Source organism: Mauremys mutica, chromosome 3 (genome assembly GCF_020497125.1).
Source record: "Mauremys mutica isolate MM-2020 ecotype Southern chromosome 3, ASM2049712v1, whole genome shotgun sequence".
NCBI classification, from domain to species: Eukaryota; Metazoa; Chordata; order Testudines; family Geoemydidae; genus Mauremys; species Mauremys mutica.
In genome coordinates this window covers 164535500-164552690 of record NC_059074.1, presented here as the reverse complement: position 1 = coordinate 164552690, position 17191 = coordinate 164535500, and the positions used below count along the sequence as shown (strand labels likewise).

General features: G+C 39.6%; 1 protein-coding gene across 3 annotated transcripts in view; it reads right to left on the bottom strand.

The window, feature by feature from the left end:
* The window catches only part of RPS6KC1 (ribosomal protein S6 kinase C1), a 123262-nt gene that overhangs the window by 46397 nt on the left and 59674 nt on the right, over positions 1-17191 (bottom strand). For all 3 annotated transcript variants that reach the window (XM_045011342.1, XM_045011343.1, XM_045011341.1), the window contains exons 8-9: positions 14900-15021; positions 11298-11390 (exon numbers count right to left, since the gene is read on the bottom strand). In XM_045011342.1, the coding sequence (XP_044867277.1) occupies positions 11298-11390; positions 14900-15021 (215 nt within the window). The remainder of the gene's footprint in view (positions 1-11297; positions 11391-14899; positions 15022-17191) is intronic.

Genomic DNA, 17191 nt, shown 5'->3' with positions numbered 1-17191 from the left:
GTTCCATGTCGCTAAGGTTCACTAGCTGGACTGATTAACCAGTCTCTCCAACCAGCCACCATTCCTTTGCTTTTTCTCTCCAATCAAGCATTATAACTCTTGTTATGTTTGGTCTTGTTTTCTCTGTTTAACTCAAAGCTGAAATCAGTTTCCACAGATTTGAAAATAATCCACTGCTCTATTTTGTTTGCTAGAGAATTACTATTTATTTATTATCTCTATAACTTGGCATAACTGATTATTTTGTCATGATGGAAGTTTAGAGAAACTACTAGCGTCACCCATTTATCCTAGGTTGACTGGGTAGATCTAGGATATATTTAACTTACTTTGAAATAAGTGCAGTGTAGGGCCCTAACATTGTAGGTATGCTCATGCATGCTCATGCAACTTATCAAAACGTAGTCCATAATCGGCCTTATCTGCACAAGTTACAAAAATGGGTAATTACCACACTATTATTGGTATTACCATAACATGTAAATAGCATGCAAATTCAAAAGAGGATGAGCCAGAGAAAGAAAGAGGCACACCACTTCCTTTAGACCCTAGTACATCTACTCTACAAAGCATAGTACTTACACAGCAGAAAAAAACAACCTCCTCTGGGCTACCTTGCAGGACTACTGCTGTAACCTACTTTTGCAAAGATGAGACATCAATCCAGTGGGTTAAGCACCAACTTGCTCTCAACATCAGAGCCTTCACTTCTCAGACTTTGGGGCCAAACATTGTTTACTGGTATTGTCACAGTAGGAGTTATTTATACTGGCATTCCTCCATATTTCTGCAGAGGAGAGTGCAGGTGTATGTTCCTTAGAGATTTTTGGTAGGATTTCCTTTCAAAACACATAGCAACCAGGGTCAGTGAGCTCCCCCATAAACAGGCTTGACTTGAGAACATGAAGTTCCATGGCATGTTCCTTGTCCCAAAACTCTATCCAAAACGATGGCATCAGGAGCATCAGCAACAGCAGATTGTGGACAGACACTTCTCTTATGTTATGTTAGGAAGCCAATCTGTTCCTGGCGTTCAGATGCTTATGGAAGCTGTTGGGTAAGGATGACTGTAGCGTGAATTGTGAGGTCTAATACCTTATAACAATTAACTGTCACCTACAGTATTATGCATCCATCTTCATAAGGGAGGCAACATAAGTGCTACGCCAGATTTTCGCCATTTATGGCAAGTGAGACAGTGATACAAAAGGAGACTATGCAAACCCTATTTGTCATCATAATGTGATATTGTTTTAGGCTTTAAAATCCTCCAATATAGCATGTTACTACCAAGAAAAAAAAAACATAGGTAGGCAGTGCTACAAGAGCCAATTTGAAACTACACAGGAAGTTGACAGGCAAATAATATTGCAACATTAGCACACTCAAGTGTGCTTTGTACAGTATCTTAGCTCTCCCAGGCAGTGTCCCAAAAGGCATATAAACAAAGAATTATTGCCACCTCGCTACCATAACAAAGGGGGAATCAGTAATCCCTACGGTAATAACATACCAGTTCTTTGTAGCTTGGCAAGCAAGGATTTCCCATTTCATTTTTAAAACTGAAAGTTAATTCTGATGTTACCTGAAACTACTTTTAAAAATAATTGTACTGCAGAGACCTTCAGATAATTGATTTATAATTGTATCCAACAGCTCAGTTTACAAACAATCAAAAACAACTATTTAAATACATTACATACAATTGGAGACAAAATAAAATCTGACTTGTAAATAACTATAGTTTAGCTTTAAGAAAACAGTTAATTTTAGGATTCTTTACGTGCATAGAAATTAGCAAGTGTTTCAGTATGCTAATTTTTTTAATTAAAAGATATTTCTGCAGTAAAAGCTCTTTCATCTGCACTACTGATTCTTCATCAAAGGCTAAGTTTCCAACTTAACACCAGTATAGCCGGTGGCAGCCTGAAGGTTTACCATCTGCTGCCACCCAAAGTCACGGTGGCCACCTTCAGAACATATGCATCAAAGCCTTGAGATAAGAGACTAAAGGAATATTGCAGAAGTCAGCATAAGGGGAATCACAAACCCAGAGGCAGGCAATAGGCAAGTCACCAGAAAAAGAGAACATGGTGAGCCATTAGTCACCCTACAAAACACCCAACCAAGGTCACAGGGGACACTATTGGATCAACTAAGAGCTGCTATAAATGCAATGCTCTCTCTCGGGTGGTTTTAACAGAAATGCAGTTGCCTTACCAACTACAATTAGGTTCTGCCTTGTTTTAATCTACAGCTGTTGCTGCTTCAATCCTACACACTTTCAGAACAGAACACAACATAGTTACACTAGCTTGAGTTTGTTCTATTTACTTGACCAACATTTATTAAAATAAATAAAAAAATGGCTTCCTATAAAAGTGGATTAAAGTATGTTGATGTGGGCTACAAATACCTCCTGTATAATCAAATGAAATGCATTACAAATTTTAACTACATATCCTGGTAGTTTAAGGTTTTTGGAGATAAGGCTACCACCAAGGGTATACTTTTAAAAGCTGGCTTTATCCTCTGTTACTGAATTGCAGTTCTACTTTGAAAATAAATGTGCAATAACATTATCACTGGGTTCTATGCTTATTGTATAACTCCAGATCAAATATGCTCCATTTATGAGACCATTTTTCGAACCACAAATCCTCCAAACTCAAGCTGGGATCTGATGACCAAGCTGGATTTTTCTTCTTCTTTGCTTATCACTTCCAGGACTAAAAAGTCAAGTAATAACCTCAGTAATACCTGTGAAATTCCACTGCCATCCAGGAGACTGCACAGGTGTAACTGACCAGAATTTGCTACATAATTTTGTTTATGCTATGGAAGTAGGAATGAAATTCACCTTATTCTCCCCTCAGCTGTGTTGGTAGTGCAAGGCTAATAGGAGTAAATGGTCTATTTAATAGAAATTTATTTTGCCACTAAATATAGTCACTTCAGAGCAGCTCTACCCGACCCCCCACCTTTATTTATATTGTTTTATACTTGCACATACATGCACACACTCAAAGATTTTAAAGCCAAGAAGGCAACTTTAGTAAAGCACTGGGCTGATACTTGTGAAAAAAAAAAAACAGATTAGTGCTCATCACTATCTGTGCAGTCAGTGTGATGCCTTCAGTTATCCCTCTTTTTTAGTGATTATCCATAATTAATTTATGCTTTGTGGATTCTCTTGAGCAATATTACAGTTAACAAAAGAAAAACCATATTGGTTTAATTACTGAAAGTGCCAAAGAGCAACAAATATCAAAACTCACTTATGTTTTTAGACTTTTAGTTGTGCTGTAAAAGGTGAAAGCTTACTCCCTTGAAAGAGACTGGAAATTAGCCAAAAATTATGCGTGGCAATATATCAAGCTGGAGGAGGTATCCAGTGGATTATAATACTGGGTATCATCCATGATGAGACAGTTATTAAATATAAAGCATCAACTGTGCTAAGCAACTTATTAGCATTTAGTAAGACAAGGTCCTTTTCCCAAAGAACAAACTACTTCTACATGGAAGCTGGCAGATGGCCTATAATGAATCAGTGAAATTAAGCATGCATTGTTAGCTTCTTGATTGTGGGGGGGGAGGAGAATGGAGAGAAGGGGTTAAATTTATGTTATTCTTCTGCGTTAGGAGAAACTGTTCTTTAGACTGTTCTTATTTAGCATCTTTATTAATTACATGAAATCAAGTAAATAGCACAACAAATATTTGCAGCAAGTACTGAAATACAGAGGGACTTAGAAAACAAGAGAGTTTAGAAAACAAGTTAAAAAAAAAGATTCTGATGAAAACATGCAGTCCAATACATAAGGGGAGAAATAATCTTAAACACATACTCAATGGGAGGGGACGTCTGGGAACCAGTAGCAAGACCTACTGGAGGGTTAACAGAGCAAATACAACATTAGTTTGCTGTGTGATGGGATTATAAAGGCAAGTCTGGGTGATTCAACAATGCCTACCCCAAGAGCAGGGAGGTAATCATCTCTGTCTGTACAACTGTTGTGTAACTGCACCTGCAGTCAATTCTGTTCACCATATTACCAGAAAGTTATTGACAAATCTAAGGGAGTTCAGAGAAGAGTAACATAAGTGATCAGGGAGCTATAGGGACTAAAGTATGATTAAAGATTTCAAGTGAGTGAGTGAGTGAGTGAGTGTATGTAATCTGGCTAAGCGAAAACATATTACATGTGTCAAGTGTGTAAACTCCAAGGAGATTATTTTCTTTAGTTTAATAAAACTGGATAGAGCTAGGAATAATAGAATGAAACAAAGGCTGAATATCAGGAAAAGAGACTCTTCTTAACTGTGAGATGTGTTAGGTAAAACAGTTTCCTTAGGAAAGAGGTGGAAGCCTCAAATCTTGGGACATAAAACTAGACTAGATATTAAAATGTATTTTAGGGAACAATTCTGTAATGACAGGGAAATGGATTGAGTGATCCAAATACTTTTCCATCTTTAACTTCTGTGAGTACTATAGTAGATTTGAAATTGCTATAAAACAAGGTAGTTATTTAAGACATTCTGATTACAAAAAACTACTCTTCAAACAAGTTTTCTTATTTACATTGATAATAATAGCTAGATTAATTAAATTGTAAATATTTAATCTGCTTTTTAACGACTATGACATTTATTTGTTTCCACTGTGTTATGTTTGGGCAATGAAAATAAGACTAGTCGGTTTCATTTTTGTTTACAGTTAGTGTCAGACTTGTTTCTCTTTCCGGTTCTTGTCATCATCATAATGCTACAATAGAGAGAATATGTGACTTGATATAGTCATGCGATTGTTGTAGCTACATTTTCTCCAAGTCTTTTATGCTCACAGTTACTGTACAAACCCATAACTAACGTTAGGGGAGAGGAAAATCATCAAAATTTAGCAGAATGTTTATCTGACTGCAATGTGCCAAAATATGAGCTGATGTCAAAATAAATTGTGCAACTGCAGTACTGTTTAAACTCTATTCAAAGTAAAACTGAGGATTAAAATACACCTCTACCTCGATATAACGATGTCCTCGGGAGCCAAAAAAAAAAAAAATCTTACCACGTTATAGGTGAAACCGTGTTGTATTGAACTTGCTTTGATCCGCCGGAGTGCACAGCCCCGCCCCCCCAGAGCACTGCTTTACCGCGTTATATCCGAATTCATGATATATCGGGTTGCGTTATATCGAGGTAGTGGCATATTTTAAGCTTCTAAGGGGAATTAGTAAACATGGACTAAGACATAGCTACTGCAATATTAAACATTCATGTATGTAGCAGGGTGGACCCTGCTCCGGGGTTTTAAGGGGTTTAAAATGTGGCCTGACAGAGCTGAGCTGATTGGGGAAGTGGCTACAGCTGGGGACCACGCCCCAAACTGAGTAGCAGGGCCTTATAAAAGGCAGGGAAGCTAGGAGCCCAGACAGTCTCTCTTCTGCCTTCAGAGAGAGAGATGGGCCTAGCTGCTGGGAAAGAGAGACCAGGTACCTGAGTGGCACAGGGCTGGGGAAGGCTGAGGAGCCGGGGAGCTCCAGCCTAGAAAGCCCCAGGCTGCGGCCTAGGAGTGGGCCGATAGGTACTGTGGGTCGCAGAGGGCGGCCCAGGGGTAGGACAAAGCAGCAGGTCCAAACCCTCCTTGCCAGGGATGAGTTGGCTGAGACTGCAGTCTGCCCAGAGTGTGGGGCTAGACAATGACTGGCAGTAGCCATACACTGAGGCAAGGTAGGGATAGAGGGTGGGGGTTCCCTGAGACAGAAAGGGAGACCCAGAGAGACGGGGGTTATTGCCAGGGGGCAGCACCCCAGAGAAAGGGGCACCGGGTCTAGGAAGGGACACGGGGGCCTACGAACAGGTGGATCACCGGCCTGCAGAGGGCGCTCTGGCGCTGAACAGAGTAAGTTCGGAGAGCAACCAGCAGGAGGTGCCGCAGGGGTGAGTCCAACCCGTTTACAATGTACAACAGAGGAACTGTCATAACACAAGCCCATTTTTCCTACCCTTTAATTAAACTCAATTAAACTAACCATAACCTGTTGAATTCAACTAACTATGGTTCTGCAGCATATTAAAAAAAATGTATTATGCAAGCAAGTACCACATGGGTTCTTTACATTGTGTTGTTTTGGGTTTTTTTTGTTGTTGTTTTTTTTTTTGCATTTCTGCTTTTGAGGCTGACATAAGTAATCATATCATACTTTTAAAATAATTAATAATACTGATTTGGGTGTCATGGTGACTTGTCCCTAGAAATAGAGCATAATAATTTAATATTGGGGATCTGATTTCTCACATACAGCATAACACTGAAAAGAAAACCAAATATTTGTAACGAAGCAAAGTTATATAGTGCAATGAGATTTTTTTCAGCTCTTCAGAAAAATTACAGGAAGAGATTTACATCCATGTAAGAAGCCTGTTCAAAGACTTCTCAATTAATTTTAGCAGGACACTGATGATAGTGTTCTAATTCTTAGTGTTTCAGATTATGTTACATTTATTTTAACCAAGAATCTATTGAACAATAAACCTAATTCACACAAGTCTTGGCAGATTGAGCCTGCTACTGAGATCAGAATCATCAGAGAAAATCCAGATAGAAGTCCACTGAAGCCAATTGTGTTTCTCCAGATTTACACCAATACCAACTGCATCAAATTTAGCTGTTTGGGGAAAAAAGTTACGAGACATTGCTTATAGCATCATAGGCCTTGCTTAACGAACTCTGCTTTTAAGGGCTACAAGATTAATCTTTAAATAGAATGAATCTAAATAACACAGGGTTGCCCACTAAAGAATAAGACATTGGGCTTGAAACAGCATTGTTAAAATGTCTGCAGTACCATGGAAAATCAGTTTCTTCAGGGGCTGATTATAGCTTCAAAGTAAAGAGTTGCTTGCCGGGGCAGAAACTCAGCATAGATTCTGCAACACATAAATATTTTGAACTAAATAAGTTATGAAAGAAAAGTTTTCTACTTCAAAAAGGAGTCTGCAGGTTTAAGATGCTTTACTGTGCTTATGTAACTGATTACATTTGGTCAGGGGGTATCTATAGCTAGACACACACAAGCCCACTCTTTGGCATGATACATTCACATATCCACAATAGATTAAAGCCCTGAACATTCAAAGGACAAAAGCCTCATTTTTCAGTAGATTAAAATACCATTTGCAAAAAAAACTGTTCACAGGAGGGCCCTTCCTGTTGTAAAAATATAAAAGCCTGTGCCGAGTATAGCAGCACACTGTTTACTTTTGAAGCAAACAGCCCAAATGAAAAAAAGATGATAAAGCCATGGCCAAAATTTTCCAGAATTGACTAGTAGTTTTGGGTGCCCAGCATGAGACAGCTTGAAGGAGCCAGAGTTTCAGAAAATGATGAGCACCCTATTTTCTGAAAATCAGGCTCTTTCCAGATATCTCAAGTTGAGGGCACACAAAAAAAAGTCACCCCAGTTCCTTTTTTAAATCTTGGCAGCATATCCAACCAAGGACTCTCTCAGTGTCTAAGAAAAGTTCCAGAAAAGTTGCAACTCCACAACATCTAGCAACAGTAGGAGCACTACGATATAGACTGGCCACCAGCATTTTTACCGTATTAAATTTTCCTCAAAACAAATCTAGATGCTAAACACCACAATGGCACAAATTCCATTAGTCCATCTCCATTGGCGCTCTGATTGTTATTAGGACCAAGGAAGTTGTATCATGACTAGAACAAAGATTAGGAGATTGTCTGTCAGAAAAAGCTCTGTGTGATGCAGACCTGGTTACCCCCTGTTGTGTCCCAAATCATTATAAACTAAACTACTTTAAGGCAACTGTGCTACAGTCCTGAAAGATCAGGCTGTCACATGATTTTCCCCCATCTTCACAGACAAAACACATTATAATATGGTTTGGGCTAAATGTTGCAAATAGATGCTCCCACATGGCTGCAATTGAGATGAGACCAAAGTTTCGCTAGCCTGCTGATTTGTACTTAAGCATTGCAACACACAGTATAGCGTCTGTTAAAGTACCTACTTTTCAGAAAACCCTGCCTTTGAGATGCCACTTGTTTCATTTTTAAGAGGACACTGCATTCTGTAGATGCTAACAGTACATCACAAGCCTGTTCAGGGAAGAGCAAAACTATTTAAAGAGTTCATATGAGGGAGACCAGTTAACATGGGATATCTTGCTTTGCAGCCAGGAGCCAGCTGACAAGTCACAGATATACACCACACTAGCTGCTGAAATGGATCAGGAGCGTAGCAATGGTTTGGAAAGGTACACGCCACACATAAATGGTGTTTCCTGCATATTGGTGTTCTCCCACACCTTGGTCTAGAGGTGGTTTTACAAGGTAAGCAGCAATGGGCACACTTAGGGCTTGTCTTCACTTACTGGGGGATCGACGAGCGACAAGCGATGCATCGGCAGTCAACTTAGCGGGTCTAGTGAAGCCCTGCTAAATTGACTGCAGATCGCTCTCCCGTCTATTCCTGTACTCCACTTGATTGAAAAGAGTAGGGGTATGTCTACACTACCCACCAGATCGGCGGGTAGCGATCGATCTATCGGGGATCAATTTATCACATGTAGTGTAGATGCGATAAATCGATCCCCGATCGCTCTCCCATGGACTGCTGAACTCCAGCAGTGCGAGAGGCGGAAGCAAAATCGACGGGGGAGCTGCGGCCGTCGATCCAGCACCGTGAAGTTGTGTATCTTAGATCGATCCCCCTCCCGCAGTGTAGACCAGATCCAGGGGGAGTTGACAGGAGAGCATCTCCTGTCGACATCGTGTAGTCTGGACCCTGAGGTAATTAGGTCTAAGCTACATCCATTTGAGTTACGCTATTCACGTAACTCAAACTGCGTAGCTTAGATCGAATTTCCCCTGTAGTGTAGACAAGGCCTTATACCCTGTGCCAAGCATTAGCAGTGAGAGATGAGACTGTCTGCTCTGCAAGGATATTAAAGATGCCATAGAAGGAGTAGAGGTTTGCCTCCATATCTTCGACCAAAACTGACTGTTGTGCCGTGCACTAGCTGAATACCTATTTATGCACACTAGCCCAGTAGTAGCTGCTTTTCTGTGGTGAGTGAAACGCCAAAGTATTATGGAATCCTTTAGACAATCTAATATTTATAAATTTACTTGTGACATGTCTATATTACGTACACACTTGTACTCACTGGAGTATGCTTGCTTTCAGTGTCACTAGTTACATTAGTAGTTTACGCACATGTTTAAACTCTCCCAAAATTGGAGCCTTAGAATGAGCGTATTGGGGGTGCATGAAGAAATGGGACATAAGTGTACACAATGATTTACAGTGAGGGTAAAAACAAACACAGTCCTTGTACTACATTCATAAGAAACACTTGTGTATGAATATAAAATGTGTGTATATAAAACATAACATACTCTATGATTAAGCTCCTTTGGGGAAGGGATTGACTTTATACTTGCTCTAAAACACTAGGTACACACTTATGACACTATAATCAAACGATAAAAACAAACTGTAGCTCAGAGTAAGATTAAAACTTAGAAGAAGAGTAGAGAGCCTGGGAGCAGGTATACAAGTAGACAGACATCCGAAAACATCTTGCTCCATCTCTGAACAATAATTCATATTTAACTCTGCCCCCTATGGCATACTAGCTGGCTGTCTATACAACAAAACACTGTTAGAATGCATGCCATGCTGATGTCTCCAATATTAAATCTCTTGTTTTTTGTCACCCCAGTAACCTTGTCTCTTTGCAGAAGAAGTTCTGATTCCAGGATCTGGATATATCAGGCTTGTACCTAGAAGCTTGCTAGATAGGAATCTAGTGATACCTGGCAGATTTAGTTAGCCCGTGGAATAAAGGAGCTTGGCCCTACAAGGTGTTGAGCATCACTTCCAAGTTACTAATCATTTCCGTCTTAAAGACCACAAAATACTGAAAGACATTTGAAGAGGTCTTACTCCATCTCTCTACAATATCATCATAGCCTTGTATGCCCAGGTATGGACAATTCCTAAGGCTCTAGGCTGCCTGTTCCATCTCTCCTTATGGAGGATTATGAGGTTAGGTAGTTCCTGGAATCCCCCATAGTCTTAAAGATTTATACAATGCACACAGCTAACAGCTATAATCAGCTTATCAAACTGGTCTTTCAATTGCTCCTTAATAAATATACAGAGAGAGAAACACTAAATAGATTAGACACGTGCCATCAGATGAAAGGAGATACAATGTATATGATATTATAGCGAAAAGGTCCTTGCATGTTGTGAAAACAAGGTTAAAATCTGAGTGTATATAGCCAGAGGAGAAAAGATAGTAGTTATGCATGCAATTAAAACAGTATAGGCAAAAAAAAAATCCAAATCGCTATGTTCAGACTAACAAAAGAGAGGAACAAATTCAGAACTAAGAGTGTAGCAGCAATTTTTAATAATACAAGTTATAAATGGGTCATGTGACCTGAAATACAAAGCACACAAGCCAGGGATCACTCAAGGAACAATCAAAAGGCATCAGGGGAATGGAGTGGCAACAAGGAAATGAGTCATTACAAGTTGAATTAGTCATCTCATTACTGATTAATATATCATCTTAAATGTAATAGGTAAAGGGATAACTAATTGGTGAGATCAAAATAGTGTAGCTACGTTATGCACTGTTATTCTTTCAGTCACTTAATTAGGCTTGCAAAAGATCTGTATGGTCCATTACAGTTGACACATTACAGAGGGATATTACCCTGGGATTTTGGGAGATTTTATCTGAATGAGTCAACAATTAGTTTGACTTGTTCTAGATCTCTGCCTTGGCTGGGGAGTTGAATTCAAGGTTCTAAGAGGAGAGAGAGCAAATATCTTCTTCACAGGGGTTCCTCCTCCTCCTCAAGTTTCCATATTGCACGGACTGTGGGAAAGTGCATGAATTTTTACCCTTCTGTATTTCAAATGACCATCGGTTTAATAAACTGAAAATGTATCGACGTGTCCTTATCCCAGTATTGTAACAGTGACATTATTTTCAAAAACCAGGCCCCATCCTACTGAATGCCACCAAACATGTGCCTTATCCTTTAGCTCAAATATATTTTGCATGACCTTACATGAATTGCTTAGATAAAAGCCTTTTTTCTTCTACTTTTGTTATTTTAAAGTGCAGATGCATTTGAGTCATTTTCCCCTTTTGTTTCATATCCTTAAGATCCACAGCTTCAAAGACAAAATGTCAGCATGCAGTCGATTTATGACTGAACTCTTGAAGAGACACTGAAGAATTACCTTGTCAATCACCCCAAGGACTCTGAAGGCCTTCAGTTCCTCGGCAGGGCTCCTTAGGTTCCAAGAGGGCCTTGAACTTAGTGATCCTGGAGGCTAATGGAAGATATCAAAGATTACACATCAATCAGGGTGGTACTTGAAGGAAGACTGCCTGCTGTAGCAAATGCCAGGCCGAAGGAAACAAAATTTATCATAAATAAGAGAGAGTGGAGATGAAAGGAGAACTTTTCTGTTTCTCCTTAAATGTAAGAAAAGTTGCAAGTAAATAAATCAAGATAACATTGAAAATAAAATTTTAAAATAGAAAAAGAAATGAGTTTATATAGTTTCCAATGCTTTGCAGAGGTAAAGAAACTTCATAACAAATAGCTGAGCTCCCACTGGCAACAATAATCAATCAGAGCCTTATAGTTATTCTGGATTCACAATAGTTCAGGGCTTAAGGGACAGGAAAAAGGAAATTAGATGCTTTATAAATTACAAGAACACAAAATATAGAATGCTAAATAGTGCTCTTTTTGTTTGATGGCAAGTGCTCTCTACTCATGTCAGTCATAAACCCTGATGTAATAAGGTACACAACACAATAATCCCCAAAACAGCCTTAGCCAAAGGTAGCTATGCATTACTCACCCAGAAATAAGTCACACTGAAATAGATGAGAGTGCATGTTAACTATTCAAGTAGTTAACATGTTGTTGTTGTTTTTTGGTCCCCACTGTGTTTTGTGAACTATCAGGATGTAACTTACACAGTCTGTGTGTCAGGCATATGTGTTCACTGCTGTATACACACACTTGCATAATACAAGCCCTGCTATTCTCTCCATCTCCCTTGCATACCTGGAATAACAGAATTTCACCTGAAAACAAAAGTTTGGACTTTACTCCCGACAGAACTTGTGATGAAAAGGGAAAACATTCTGCAATTTGTAGCACTAGCTCAACTAAAGATGACAGGTTACCTGCAGTGTCATGCTGTGCCCCAGGGATCTGGGGTGGGAGAAACCCAGCTGAGACCTGCCAGACACATCCCTTGCTCCATCCCTTTAGAACCCACCGAATGGCTTCTATGGTGTCACTGAGAGAGGAATCCAGGCCACAGAGAACACACTCCTTTCTGCACCAACCTGCTTGCCTATGTTAGATCGTCAGGTGCTGGCTCACTTCCATCTGCCTATCCAGCAGTTGTGGTAGGAGAGGGGGGTTCAAGTGCAAGCAACTTGGAACACGGAGCTGTATCTGTTTACTTGCTCCACAGATCACCATGCACACCTATGACACTTGAACAAGTCATATTTTCAAAAGGTTCTAGCCACTTACCTGCCCTAACAAAGAATAATCAGATCCTTCCCTCCAAAAAAATCAAGTATACAGCCTCCGCACAGAGTCACAGACACCAACCCGCTACCTACAAATAAGACAGCTTCCAACGGCTTTACAGATTAAAATATTAAACTGAAGCAAAGTTCTTTTGTAAAATTTATCTTTTTCCCTGTGGAGAGGTGTAGTTTTCTGAACAAGAAGGAAAGGAAAGTTCCAAACCCATCACCTTCAGCAGCTACAGTTGAGGAAAACTAACTCCAGATGAACCCACCCTGCCAGATGGAAATAAAGAGCTAACAGCAAGGAGGAGTGAAGGGAAATCTGAGGTAAACTGTGATCCAGAATAACAAGACGAACATTCCCGAAAATGAGTGAGCCTCTGAGCCTGGCCAGTAACTGCTGTCCAAAAAAAGCCACCCTCTTCATCCTCATCTAGGCAAACTTCATGTCAAACACTATGTATGTCAACATTTGAGGGCATGTGTCACTATTCTCACCATGTTTTCTTACGATTGCTGTAGACAAGAAGATCATCCATGCTACCTAATTCTTGACAGTGACAATCAAGGAGTCAGGTCTATTCCTCTGGTTCTCTTTTTGCCCACAATAATGCCCGCCTCCTTCTTCACAGCACTTTACATGCTCTTTTAGGTGTCTCAGTTGTCCCCACATTCCCACTTCTGATCAGAACTCAGTTTCCATCTCTGTGGCCCATTGGATAGTGGTTGTCCCCAATGTAACAATCTATGTAAATTAATTCCAACAATCTCAAATAAAAGCAAAAACTTTATTTGGCACAAGAGTAGAAGAGAGACAAAAATCAAGAATGAATAATAAAGTAAAATAAATGCTTAGATACTAGTACTGTATAATAGTGCCACTAGATGGACAAAGCTTGTGTTACCAAGTAAGTGGATTAAGTCAAGAACAAAATTTGCTCAGCTAAAGTGAAGCTTCTCCTAGCTAGTCAGCTTTGAATGTTATCAAGGAGAGATGCATGTTTCTCTCTTTCCTCCCTTTTTTCTTCAGATGTATTCCTTTTAGGTCTGCAAAGGAGGCATTTGTCCAATTCAGTACTAAATGATAGACGGTGGTTCCATTGCCCTTGAGGGGGTTCTTGTACAGTAATACCTGTTTCTTCCTGTTACCCAGCCATAGTGAATTTTTACTATACAAACTGTAATGGGTTCCTCATATTGTCTTCCTGCTCACTTTCCAAAAATACTGGATTTGCATTCAATCAAGATTTTCCTCACTTCCAAGAGCATTTGGCCCAAGGAAAGACACAAGCAGGAAGTTCACAGAACATCTCTGTTTAGTTATGACACCTCTTGGAAAAGGGTGATCCATTGCTATGTAGATGTGGATAACAGACCACAATATTAAAATTCTCTCAAGTACAATTGATATACGTATTAAGACATTAACTCTCACAAAATGTTTCTCATTTAGAATGTCCCCATAAATGTATTTGTGGTCTCTTATTACAGAAACAGTTCCTCTTCAAAACAAGATTGAGGAGGCAGGGTGGGAGGGGGGAAGGTTAAGATTTACTTTGGATTAGGGGGGCTTAATTTTATCTGATTTTCTAAAGCTTTGCTTTTTAACTGCAACAATCTCTTTAAACTGCTCTTAGGGCTGTGAAAAATAAGACAAAAGAATTTTCTGCCCTTTTTGTCCTTACTTAATACAAATATAGACAGACAGGAAGTTTGACACTTTTATGTTTACTACCTGGGAGCAGTCATTGACAATCACACACAGTTTAGTGTGACTGCAGCAAAAATACAAACTAAGAACAGATGAGTCCCACGGGAACTGGATGGGGAAGGGCAAAGTAGAGATATATTAAGAAAGTCTTGAAACAGGATTTTTTTTTTGCACAAGTAAGCTCAGCTAAGGATATCTGCTTAAAAAGATGGAAGCTACCTCAAAAAGCAATTTAATACTGGCAGAAGCTGCTGAATGCCCCAACTCAGTTTACTTTATAAACTGCGGAGTATGAAGTAAAAATACTTAAAACCCACTGATAGCACTTTTTAGAACCAGGTATCCTGCATAATATTACAAAAAGTAAACTAAATCAAGACGCACCAAAGAATTAAAAAAAAAAACTATAAAAAGTTACCAGAAAGGACTAATGTGTTTAGGGTACATACAGAAGGTTATCTAATTTTAAAAACGGCTTTGAGACAACTAAAAGCCAAGAAATTCAGACAGACAGACAGACAGACAATCTTACAGATTCAATTTCAGAGAAATGAAACTAAAGCCTACCCCAGAAACTGATCCATCTTCAGAGAAGGGCTTCTGGTATAGGCTGGAAATTTTTTCAGCACGCATTAGATATTCTGCGGTCTTCCTCTTCACTGCTTCTCGACGAGTTGGACTTGACTCACCTAGATGGAGTAACAGAAAATAGTGAGGGGTTTTTTTGTTTTGTTTTTTGGGTTTTTTTTTAAGTGTTTCCATATATTTGGGCAAAGAGATTGACTTGATTTTGCCGTCTTTGGCTCCAGCCTTATTCATGGATTCTGATAGCCAAGCCCAATAATATTCGATTCCATATTCTCTGATTTGGGTATTCTGGCAAAGATACAGTTTAAGCCTCATTACATACTCAAATAAATGAAAACTCTTACCTTATTTTTGCCAGTTTGGTGTCAGTTTCCATGGAAACAAAATTAAGAACTGGAGGCAGCAAGTGAAATGGACTCTGTATCCATGGAAATCAGATTAGTGCATATACGGTAAAGGTTATAAATTACTACTTTAAAAAACAGAAGAGGCAAAACTTGCTTATTTCCATCCTTCCGACCTATACTTCCATGAAAATGGGGTCAGAAATGCCACCAATAGCCAGGTGAAAGTGAGAACTCTCACAGATTTCAGCTGCTGGCTGCTCCCTTCCTTTTGAGGCTAAAAAGTTTCAGGTGGTCACCAGCCAGGATGACAAGATGGAACCACTCCGCCCGCAGGCAAGATACCGCAGTAGCAGCCTGATGAGAATTCAAGCCCCCTCCTAGCAGTTCGGAGTAAGGGCTGGGCTTCTAAATAGGGCACTGTGCCTGAATCTTATTAGCAGCTTCATCATCTTTCATATCAACCGCTGGATAATAAGGTTCTGGAAAATTTTTCCAAAATATCACTGTTGTCTTCCACTTAGGAAGGAATAAACTGAATGTGTCTTGTTTAAACAAATGCAGGCTACTGACGAGAGCACTGATATATATGGTCTGTAAACATGGGCCCTGGCCCTAGCTCCACCCATATGTCACCCTCTCCCCAAAGCCAGCAGGAGCTCAGCTCCAGACAAAGTCCAGCAGCCCAGCATTGGAGCCAATGCTGAGGCTGGCGAGGCCGGCACTGGGGGCAGCCCGGCGCTGGGACTGGTGGGGCGTCCAGGGCAGTTCGGCAGGGGCTCCTCCGGCCGTGGGAGCGGGTGCTTGGGGCTCTGGCAGATGGGGGATTGGGAGAGGGAGGGGCCTTGGGTAGAAGGGATGAGGCCTCATGACTAGCCACCCATCTGTGTAAAAATGCAAATAATATACTTTTTAAATTCTCAAAACTGGCTTCCAGTCCTGTTGCTTCTGTCTGTAGAAGGAAACTTTATCTTGTACAGATGTCTGCAACTTCCTTAGAGACAGTCATCAACTCCTTCGACATCCATCAAGACTTGTTTCTCAGGAACAGCTAATTTGTTTATATTAGTAGTATTTGGCTTCTCTTCAGCCAGCATTTTCAGTTCACCAGAAGATTTTAAGACTAGTATAAAAGTCAAGCTACTGCTGTAATTGTTGATTATGTGTTTTTAGTGTGGATGTTTATCACTGTTTACCTATTTTTCGCCTCAATGTCTCAGTTATTTTAGAGCAACTAACACACAAGATGGCATGTCCCTATGAGTTTTCGTTCTTCTCTCCTATTTTCATTCAACATTAAACTTCACTTCATCACTCCGGATAGGAAAGAGTGTAGTAATATTTATTTTCTTAAATATTATGAGTTATTCACTCATTTAAAATTTTACCATACCAGGAAGGACTGTATTTGCAAACAGGTGAAAACCCTTTGAATAGAAACCTCTCTCTCATGGCTGACAGAAAAGCTGATCTCAATACTTACCAGTTCAGCCTTTAAATGCTTTAATACAAGGTCTGTCTTTGAGCGAGAATAGGAGAATCAAATAAGTTTGTGGAGTTCGGTTTATTTTATTTTCTAAATTTACATTAGTTTGATCTCCAATTTTTAAAAATCCAAGAAAGGTTATGAAAAAATACCAGCTGCCTATCAGTCCAATCACTCCTTAACATACCAAGATTTTCTGGCACATCTAATATATAGCACATGTGGACCGTGTAAAATAGGCTACCAAATTAAAAGAAGATTTGAATAATAAAATGTTTAAAAACCTGTGACAAAACACTTAGATTGTGATGATGAACAATCCACACAACTAAACGCAGACTCTAGCATTTATCCCAGGTTTTCATTTCTTGTAGCTCCTCACTTAAATAAGGTATTGCGATAAGATGACAGACAGACAAATTCCTATGTTCAAGATCTTTC